The 10,496-nt window shown below is 42.0% G+C and overlaps 1 protein-coding gene across 2 annotated transcripts; it reads right to left on the bottom strand.

Moving 5' to 3' along the window:
- Nucleotides 1-1,334: 1,334 nt before the first annotated feature.
- Nucleotides 1,335-10,174, bottom strand: LOC134500543 (membrane primary amine oxidase-like). 2 transcript variants are annotated; one of them, XM_063307882.1, is made up of 4 exons: nucleotides 8,599-10,174; nucleotides 7,164-7,449; nucleotides 2,167-2,296; nucleotides 1,335-1,699 (listed from the first exon to the last, which is right to left on the bottom strand). In XM_063307882.1, the coding sequence occupies exons 1-4, from the start codon at nucleotides 10,172-10,174 to the stop codon at nucleotides 1,415-1,417; spliced, it is 2,277 nt and encodes a 758-aa protein (XP_063163952.1). In that variant the 3' UTR covers nucleotides 1,335-1,414. The 2 variants fall into 2 exon arrangements, with proteins under 2 accessions (XP_063163952.1, XP_063163953.1); XM_063307883.1 differs by having other exon boundaries at nucleotides 2,167-2,289; nucleotides 7,229-7,449.
- Nucleotides 10,175-10,496: the final 322 nt, after the last annotated feature.

Raw genomic sequence — 10,496 nt, 5'->3', positions numbered from 1 at the left:
CTATAGATGGACTGTCTCCAGATTTAGAAAGACTTCAAATCTACAGCTGATTCATTTTGCTAGGATTCATCTTATGTTGGTTCCTTTCCATCCAGACCCTAACCACCAAGGTTAGGACCAAGTCAAGATCTCCCATTTATCACCTGTCCAGTCCATTTGAGCTGGTATCATCAATGAAACCTCACCCCATGCTGACAAATGACCTCATCCAGTGGTTTCAAGTAAATATTAAATAGTAAGGGGGGAAGGGCCGAGCCATGTATTATACCACAATGAAGCAATCAAATGCCTGATATCACTCCTCCATCACCACCCCAACTGGTATTGATTGCTCAGGAAGGAAATCACAAAATATCCCTACCCCCTACAAAAAAAAACACCCTTGCAACCAGTCCAAAAGGATATAAAGGTTGGTAACAAATCCATTCAAAAGAAGCACACACTCAAACTAGCATATGAAGAAACATATCAAACTTTCTATATAATAGTATTTCAGAAAATAAAAATGTATGTATTCGTGTGCAGGCATGTAGGTGGGTATAAGCATGTGTGTGAAATTACAGGACCTGGATATCAGATGGATAGAAAAGAATGCAAGTCCTGAAAACTATAAAGCAAGAAAGAAATAAGATTTACATTGTGGTAAAGACAATGCTTTGCCTTTTGTTTTTAAACAGGCTAAAAATTTCAGCTGTTAATTCATCGGCAGCATTAGAGGGCAATCAACAAGTACCTTGATATCACATGCTTTTTCTTTTTCTTTTAATCTGTTCAGTTGTGTCTGATTCTTGGAAACTGCCTGGACAAGTCCCTGAAGTTTTCTTGGCAGGTTTTTCAGAAGTGGTTTGCCATTGCCTCCTTCCTAGGCCTGAGAGAAAGTGACTGGCCCAAGGTCACCCAGCTGGCGTTGTGCCTAAGGTGGGATTAGAATTCAAGGTCTCCCAGTTTCTAGTCTGATGCCTTAACCACTACATCATTTATATATGAATATGGAAAGTTATGGCTCTCCCAAATTCTGGGAATTGAGTGGCAGCAGTAGTTGCAGTTTTTCAGTCCTCAATAATCCCCAGAGAACTCCATTCCACCAGAGTTCCTGGAGGACAGTAGACAGAAGGATAACAATAATCAGGCAAAAACATCCATTAATGCTACAGAAGGAAGGAGAGAGAAAAGAAGAAAATTGTAGGAGACTAGTGAGGAAGATAAATTATGTCTATCAACCTGCCTAGAATATTTAAGCAAAAAAAAAAAAGCATGATTGCAGATACGGTTTAAGAATACATTTAATACATGCACACAGTTTAAAATTCTGATTTCAAAAATACTGGGCAGAAACTCTCAGCATTAGCTGCCTGTAGTACACATTCATTGTTTGTTCCCAATTTCTAATTCACCTGTCAAAAAGTGGAAGACATTAGAAAGTCGTCATGTTTTGAAAACCCTCGTAAGTGAAAGGGGGGAAAGTGGGCAAACACGAAGCGATTTTTGCCAGACAGGCAAGTTGGTTGATCTCACAGGACGTGGCGTCCTGCTGGCTGGCGAAGAAGACGCTGTCCGGAGAATACATGGAAGGGTCGTCATCAAAATAATTGTACGGTCTCAAGAAGAAACCAACCACATTCCCAAGGGCTGCAGTATTGGGGATGTCCTCAGCATGTGGAATATGCAGAAAGCCAGTATTGATCCAGGCAACCAGATCCTGTGAGAGGGAAATGGACAAGATTATTTTGTCATCTTAGGAAAAAGACCCATTAAATAGAAAGATGATACAGGAGTGGATTCAGAGAAACTAAGCTTGTTAATTAAAGCAGCAGTGTAGTTTGCCTCAGTGTATTTTCCAAGGCCACATTACCTCAGCTAACAAGAATGTAAACAGGAAAACTAACACTGGTACAGGAGAATTTAAATTTGCCAATTCCCCTCTGAGCAAACATCCTGGAGATCACTATGTCTGTTTTTTCCCTAAGAGAAAGTGCTGCGGAAACCCTTAGCAGCATTTTCCTCCTAACAGAGTAAGCTTTGGGTGATAGCCCAACAGGCTACCTTCCTGTTCTCAGGTCTTCCAATTATGGTTGACTTAAATTCCACTTCATTTGGACAGCACCAGATTCTGGAATAATAGCCTGCAAGGTGCTTCAATGCTATCTTGGGTTCATCATCACTTACCTCATTGACAATGCTCTCATTGTTTATGAATTCAGCAAAGGTGATGGGAGGTTTCCATGGGTCAACCTGATTGTAGGCAGTGGTGCTGAATGGTTCATTTTCCTTCCTCTTTGTTACAGCCAGCTTATAACTGAAAAGCAGAACAAAAGGAGTTGCAGAGATTGAGATTTACTCATCATCATATTACTTCTTAAAGCTCTTCAGAGGTTATTGTTCCAGACATAGGTCTTGAAAGGCAATATAATGACAGGATGCTATTGCATTTAGATGAATTTGAACAGCTTAACTATAAAAATATAGGAACAAACATTGTTGTAACTCATTATTAAAGAAGATATGAATTTCTGAGATGATCTGAGGCTTGAACTGCCATGTGTAATTCCTTAGATGGTTTACAGAACCACAGTACTGCTGTGATTATCCCTGCCAACCTAGCACATTTCATGGGTCTCCATGCTGATAGGAATTCCCTTAAATATACTGACCCCAAAGCAATGAGGAGATAAAAACTTAACATCAGGACCTCAAATTAGGTCTAGAAGTGCAAGCACACAAAATCATAATAAATTGGCTCGGATTCCTTTCAATACTCAGCCAGACCAATTTGAAAGACACACTGAAACAAACCATCAGCCACCATTAGCCAGGTCGGTCTACTCCAGATATGGTTGTAGCTGGCACAGTAGGATAAGCTAAAAAATGTATTCCAGGCCACAAAGACTATCTCCAGTACTCTTCTATCAAAAAAAAGGAACCTGGAAGCACATCTAAGATGCAATATTGAACGTCCAAAGGTAGTGCGATTCTCTCCAAGACTAGCTTTTAACTTTAGTTTACATTGCTTAAGTTTACTAAAAGTCAGTCTCTCAATTTTATTTCTATAAACTTAAATCTATTTCCCTACAATGAAAAACTGATCTGGTTCAGGATTTCCTTGGCCTCCTTGGGACACACTGGAGAAAAGGAAATAGATAGCATATCCTCCAACAATCTGTATGGTTTGTCTTAAGGCAGGGTCAAGAAGAGCTCTCAAGATTGAGGATAATTTCCCAAAACGGCAGTGTCTTCTAACTACTCTTCCAACCGTGATCATACATATATAAAGTTCACAGCCTAAGCATACTAAATTTGTCAAAGGAACTGTTTCTTTCTACTCAATGCAATTTTGTTGTTTATTCATTTAGTCGCTTCCGACTCTTCATGACTTCGTGGACCAGCCCACGCCAGAGCTTCCTGTTGGTTGTCAACACCCCAAGCTTCCCCAGGGACGGGTCCGTCACCTCTAGAATATCATCCATCCACCTTGCCCTTGGTCGGCCCCTCTTCCTTTTGCTCTCCACTCTCCCTAGCATCAGCATCTTCTCCAGGCTGTCCTGTCTTCTCATTATGTGGACAAAGTATTTCAGTTTTGCCTTTAATATCGTTCCCTCAAGTGAGCAGTCTGGCTTTATTTCCTGGAGGATGGACTGGTTTGATCTTCTGGCAGTCCAAGGCACTCTCAGAATTTTCCTCCAACACCACAGTTCAAAAGCATCAATCTTCCTTCTCTCAGCCTTCCTTATGGCCCAGCTCTCGCAGCCATATGTTACTACGGGGAACACCATTGCTTTAACTATGCGGACCTTTGTTGTCAGTGTGATGTCTCTGCTCTTAACTATTTTATCGAGATTTGTCATTGCTCTTCTCCCAAGGATTAAGCGTCTTCTGATTTCCTGACTGCAGTCAGCATCTGCAGTAATCTTCGCACCTAGAAATACAAAGTCTTTCACTGCTTCTACATTTTCTCCCTCTATTTGCCAGTTATCAATCAAGCTGGTTGCCATAATTGTCATGAGTAAGGATGGCGAGCAGGGGGCTCCCATCCAGACTGTCAAGCGCATGCATAGCACTGATGAATTGTTCAGCCATTCAAAGAGACACAGATCGGGACCGCCTTAACCCTTGGGGGTTATATGTCTGGGTTTTTCCCACGCTTCTTCAGTTTGTTAGGATTCCTGTTAAGTACTAGCAATAAATATTAGAGACCAGTTCATTGTCTCAGTGTGTTTCCTGGTTGTTAGGACAATAATCTTGCTTTTTTTGAGGTTTAGCTGCAAGCCAGCTTTTGCACTTTCTTCTTTCACCTTCATCATAAGCCTCCTCAGTTCCTCTTCACTTTCAGCCAACAAAGTGGTATCATCTGCATATCTGAGATTGTTAATGTTTCTTCCAGCGATTTTAACTCCAGCCTTGGATTCCTCAAGCCCAGCATGTCGCATGATGTGTTCTGTGTACAAGTTGAATAGGTGGGGTGAGAGTATACAGCCCTGCCGTACTCCTTTCCCAATCTTAAACCAGTCTGTTGTTCCGTGGCCTGTTCTTACTGTTGCTACTTGGTCGTTATACAGATTCTTCAGGAGGCATACAAGATGACTTGGTATCCCCATACCACTAAGAACTTGCCACAATTTGTTATGGCCCACACAGTCAATAAAACAGAAATAGATGTTTTTCTGAAACTCCCTGGCCTTTTCCATTATCCAGCGGATATTGGCAATTTGGTCCCTAGTTCCTCTGCCTTTTCTAAACCCAGCTTGTATATCTAGCAATTCTCGCTGCATGAATTGCTGAAGTCTACCTTGCAGGATCTTGAGCATTACCTTACCGGCATGTGAAATGAGTGCCACTGTTCGATAGTTTGAACATTCTTTCGTGCTTCCCTTTTTTGGTATGGGGATATAAGTTGATTTTTTCCAGTCTGATGGCCATTCTTGTGTTTTCCAAATTTGCTGGCATATAGCATGCATTACCTTGACAGCGTCATCTTGCAAGATTTTGAACAGTTCAGCTGGGATGCCATCGTCTCCTGCTGCCTTGTTATTAGCAATGCTTCTTAAGGCCCATTCAACCTCACTCTTCAGGATGTCTGGCTCTAGCTCACTGACCACACCGTCAAAGCTATCCCCGATATTGTTATCCTTCCTACACAGGTCTTCCGTATATTCTTGCCACCTTTTCTTGATCTCTTCTTCTTCTGTTAGGTCCTTGCCATCTTTGTTTTTGATCATACCCATTTTGGCCTGGAATTTACCTCCAATGTTTCTAATTTTCTGGAAGAGGTCTCTTGTCCTTCCTATTCTATTGTCTTCTTCCACGTCCACACATTGCTTGTTTAAAAATAATTCCTTATCTCTTCTGGCTAACCTCTGGAATTTTGCATTTAATTGGGCATATCTCCCCCTATCACTGTTGCCTTTTGCTTTCCTTCTTTCTTGGGCTACTTCTAGTGTCTCAGCAGACAGCCATTTTGCCTTCTTGGTTTTCTCATTCTTTGGGATGTATTTTGTTGCCGCCTCTTGAACAATGTTGCGGACTTCTGTCCATAGTTCTTCTGGGACCCTATCTACTAAGTGCAGTCCCTTAAATCGATTCTTCACCTCCACTGCATATTCCTTAGGAATATTAGTGAGCTCATATCTAGCTGATCTGTGGGTCTTCCCTAATCTCTTGAGTCTGATCCTAACTTGTGCAATAAGAAGTTCATGATCGGAACTACAGTCAGCTCCAGGTCTTGTTTTTACCGACTGTATAGATGTCCGCCACCTTTGGCTGCAAAGGGTGTAGTCAATCTGATTTCGGTGTTGTCCATCTGGTGAAGTCCATGTATAAAGCCATCTCTTAGGTTGTTGGAAGAGAGTGTTTGTTATGCAGAGTGAGTTGTCTTGGCAAAATTCTATCAGCCTATGTCCTGCTTCGTTTTGTTCTCCCAGGCCATGCTTACCTGTAATTCCAGGTGTCATTTGACTGCCCACCTTAGCATTCCAGTCTCCTGTGATGAAAATAACATCTTTTAGGCGTGTTGTCCAGTAGGTGCTGCAGATCCTCATAGATTTGCTCTACTTCAGCTTCTTCAGCTTCTTCAGCATCTGTGGTTGGGGCGTATATCTGGATCACTGTGATGTTAGATGGCTTGCCCTGAATTCGAATTGAGATCATTCTGTCGTTTTTTGGATTGTATCCAAGCACTGCTTTAGCCACTTTACTATTCATTATGAAGGCTACTCCATTTCTTCTGTGGTCCTCTTGTCCACAGTAGTAGATCTGGTGGTCATTTGATGTGAAGTGGCCCATTCCAGTCCATTTCAGTTCACTGACGCCCAAAATGTCTATCTTTAATCTTGACATCTCACCAATAACCACATCCAATTTGCCCTGGTTCATAGATCTTACATTCCAGGTTCCAATGGTGTGTTGATCCTTAGAACAACGGATTCGCCGTTCACCACCAGCACCTTCGGCCACTAGCCATCCTTTCGGCTTTGAGCTAGCTGCGTCGTCATGTCTGGGGCTAGTTGAACTCATCCTCTGTTCCTCCCCAGTAGCATTTTGACCATCTTCTGACCTGGGGGGTCTTATCTCCCGATGGTATACTGACATATCTCTGGTTGTACTGATCCATTTAGTTTTCACGGCAAGAATACTGGGGTGGGTTGCAATTACCTTCCCCAGGGATCACATTTAGTCTGGCCTCTCTGTCATGACCTTCCCGTCTTGGGAGGCCCTTCACGGTTTAGCTCATGGCATCATTGAGGTGCTCAAGCTCCAGCACCACAACAAGGTAACAATCATTTGCTGAAACTCAATCCAATAGTTAACTGTTAATAAAAAGAAGTCCCAGGGTCTTGAAAGATCTGTAATGATTGGCAGTGAGGAATGTGAACTAGGAGAAATTCTGCACAGTTTGAATTGCACTTTGTTCCTTTATATGTTCCACAGTTAATCTTGGCATTGGAAAGGTTTTCCTTAGGAAATATTCGTTCATTATCCAGACTTTTTAAACACTTCCAGTACCACATCATCTACAATGGAGCCTAAAGAAAGCAGAGAGATGGTTAGGCAGAGCTCTTTAAAATGAATAAATTGGGCAGTTCCTGCCTATATTATTCAAGCTCCTGAAACCCAGAGACATACAGTAGGTGAATATATTTTATTTCTGCACCTAGGAATCACTCACTTACCGACCCCAGCTGATGCCTGGCTCCATTGGATCTGATTCTGGCAGATGGTCTCCAGAAAAACTGACTATCTGGATCCGATAGCCCTGCTCATGGCCCCACTTATTGGTTCGGTTGGCAGCAAAATAAATGTATCTGGGCATGTTGTCACGGAGACGGAATGCAGCCTTGTTCTCGGTGTCCAAAACTTTCCTCACCATCTTCATTCGATGGAGCTCATGCTCTGGGCTCCAAGGGGCCTGCACTGTCTCAAAAGCCATGTCATTGCCAACCAGGGTGTTTTTCACACCTCAGAAAGAAAACAAGTACAGTGATTAGTACTTGAGTAACGAGATAGATGAGACCACTCCTGTTGCATTTTCAGCTTCTTAAAATCAAAGTTGCTTATACAATAAAGCTTTGCCTGACACAGAGATGAAATTATGATAAGGGACGCGGTGGCGCTGCGGGTTAAACCGCTGAGCTGCCGATCGGAAGGTCGGCGGTTCGAAACCGCGCGGCGGGGTGAGCTCCCGTTGCTCGTCCCAGCTCCTGCTCACCAAGCAGTTCGAAAACATGCAAATGTGAGTAGATTAATTGGTACCGCTTCGGCGGGAAGGTAACGGCGTTCCGAGTCGTCATGCTGGCCACATGACCCGGAAGTGTCCCTAGGGACAACGCCGGCTCCAAGGCTTAGAAACGGAGATGAGCACCGCCCCCTAGAGTCGGATTCGACTGGACTTTATGTCAAGGGAAACCTTTACCTTTACCTATGCATAATTAGTTTTGCAGACTGCATATGAACAAAGTGAGCTAGTGTGAAAAAACAACCTTTGCAATTATTAGTAAACACCGGCTCGTTCATTAAATAACATCATCTGAAAATGACATAAAAATGATAAAACTGAATGAGAGATTTGGCATAACTGTAACATTTGAGGTAATTGTTTCTTAGAATAAACTGTTCAGGGAGATTATGCGTTCTCCTTTATTTATGTGCTAATATGTGGTTGAAACAAGCTAGGAACTTTGTTTTGCAGCTAGTCAGCTTCCTATCTTTTAAATTTATATGTGTGTGTGTGTGTGTGTGTGTGTGTAAACAAATGGGCAGGTAACACAATCTCACCCCTTTCCCTTACAATGCCTTTTGGATATTAGCAAAGAGGGTTTGTTTTGCACATTCATCTCCTCTACTTACTGGTTTGCAAAAAGGGTTTTGAGGATTTCTGTTGTTCCTTAAAGCTATGGTAACACTGTGTTAGGGCTTATGCTACAATTTTCATGTGTTTGCTGCCTCTGCATGCAAGAAAACCACACTACCAATTTTCAATTCTATTGAAGCATACTCCTGAGTTTTCTTCATTATAATTTTTAGTCATTAGAACAATTGTGAACAAGCCAACCTGGGGCAAAGAACCTATAAGTTTCCTTGGAAGTTACAAGCAGTATTCCTACTTACCACCAATATCCAAATCCACTTTGAATTGAATGTTGTGGGTATGAATTATTCCCAGAACCCATTCTTGGACTCTATTGCCAAAGTCTCTGGCATCACCAAAGTAAAAAGCAGACTGAATATACCCGCTGGCATAGACCCGAACACCAACAGCTCCATTTTGGTGGAAAATAAAATCCCAGACATAGTCATAGTTGCCAACTGAAGATATGGTCCGGAACACCAGATTTGAATCTGCCAACCCTCCATAAAAAGGAGACTGGATGCTTTCATAATGTCGTCGTATGGGCAACTCAGCATTCTGCTCAAAGATGCAGATAGCCTTCTTACGGCTAACAGGTCCTGAAGTATCATGAAAAAAGTGCCAGTCCAAATAATTGGATAAATAAGGACAATCTATTCCCTGGGTAAGTGGGAAGATAAATGAACCAAGTCCATAGCTGGCATCCAAGTATCTGGTAAACATGGAACTAGGATTGTTTGAGCCATAGATAGCACTTGCTTCTTGCAAACTTAACTCATAGATTATTCTTTCTCCATTAAACCTGACATCAAAGATACGTGGTCCCCTGCCTGCATCAATTCCAAATGCAAAACTCCACCTCATAAAGGTGACTTGATTATTCTGAATCCTATAGCGTGGTCCACGAGGTTCATAATGCAAAGGGCCTGAAACTTTTGGTGGCACCCTCTGCTTCAGTGATGAGTATCCCCCATCAGGAGGGGGTTGTTTAACCTTGTCTACTATAACCTTTCCCATATTGAATTGTATCTCAATGTCTTCCATGTCTTCAAAATATTGTCCATTATAGAATACTTTTATTACCTTCCACTGAGAAACATCCAGGCTACTATGATCCACTTGGACCTCAAACCCAACTGGGTGCAAATAGTAGCCAGGAACATCCTGGTAATGACTCACCCACATTTTGCGATCTCCTGATTTTTGTCCTGGTGGCATTTCATGAATGTACCAAACACTGCTGCCATTTTGATTTAGAACCTTTTGTATGAAATTTGGAGCCTTAGGATATTCATTCCTCTTTAAGAAATCACTGATTTCATCAAATTCATTTGTCAAAACCATCCTTTTAGAATAAGGCAATTTCCTTCCATATCTTTGTATTGTGATATCTTGATGATATGTTGGTTCTGGAAGTGGACCGACCACAAATTCTGTCACATTGGGGTCCACCTGATTTCCAAAATGGACCACAGCCAGAGCTTCCCGTGCTGGCCTAGATCCTTGATGGTCCAGGAATTCTAACACTTCTGCTTTGGGAGGAAGCTGCAAGGTGATGAAATAGATGCAGTTGTCTGATGGCTTGGCTTGAGGCGTCTCTACCAGCGGCACACCCAGATTGGACTGTAGATAGCTCTTGACCTGCATTATCTCTTCTGGACTTAAATCTTGAAACACCTGGCTGCCAGTATCCTGACCACCTTCCTCTTGCCCCTTTTTCTGAGAATGGCTCTCACAAGCCATGGGTTTTTCTCCTCTATTTTGGAAAACCATGACTAAGATGACAATGATGGTGATGCATATTGCTATGAGAGAATAAATCAGTTTCAAATTCATTTTCCCAAACCTACAGACAGACACACAGAGAAAAGAGCTTGTTAAATCCTAAAGTTAATGCTTTTAGTCCTGGGCACAAATATAAACACTTGTTGAGCAGGTAAGTTTCAAAAGTATAAATTCCATGCAATGACAAAACACTGCATAAATTGTGCAAAGATAGCAATGATATGTTCACATCTTCAGTAATCTTACCATCTAGTCGGGATACTCCTTTTTTCATTAGCTAACACTGGGAAGTCGAAGAAGGCAGTGCCTGAACACTTCTAAACTGACTAGGAGTTGAGCTCAATTCAAATGAGATTTTACCATTTTTAAAGGC

The sequence above is a fragment of the Candoia aspera genome, chromosome 6 (genome assembly GCF_035149785.1).
Source record: "Candoia aspera isolate rCanAsp1 chromosome 6, rCanAsp1.hap2, whole genome shotgun sequence".
Classification (NCBI taxonomy): Eukaryota; Metazoa; Chordata; class Lepidosauria; order Squamata; family Boidae; genus Candoia; species Candoia aspera.
The sequence above is the reverse complement of the archived record's forward strand: the minus strand, read 5'-3'. Positions and strand labels throughout refer to the sequence as shown.

Coding starts and splice junctions, on each gene's coding strand:
- LOC134500543 (XM_063307882.1), bottom strand. CDS start 10,174: ATGAATTTGAAACTGATTTATTCTCTCATAGCAATATGCATCACCATC. Junction 7,450..8,598: donor AGTGGATTTGGATATTGGTG/GTAAGTAGGAAT, acceptor TTTCTTTCTGAG/GTGTGAAAAACACCCTGGTT. Junction 1,700..2,166: donor ATGAGAGCATTGTCAATGAG/GTAAGTGATGAT, acceptor TCCCTCTCACAG/GATCTGGTTGCCTGGATCAA.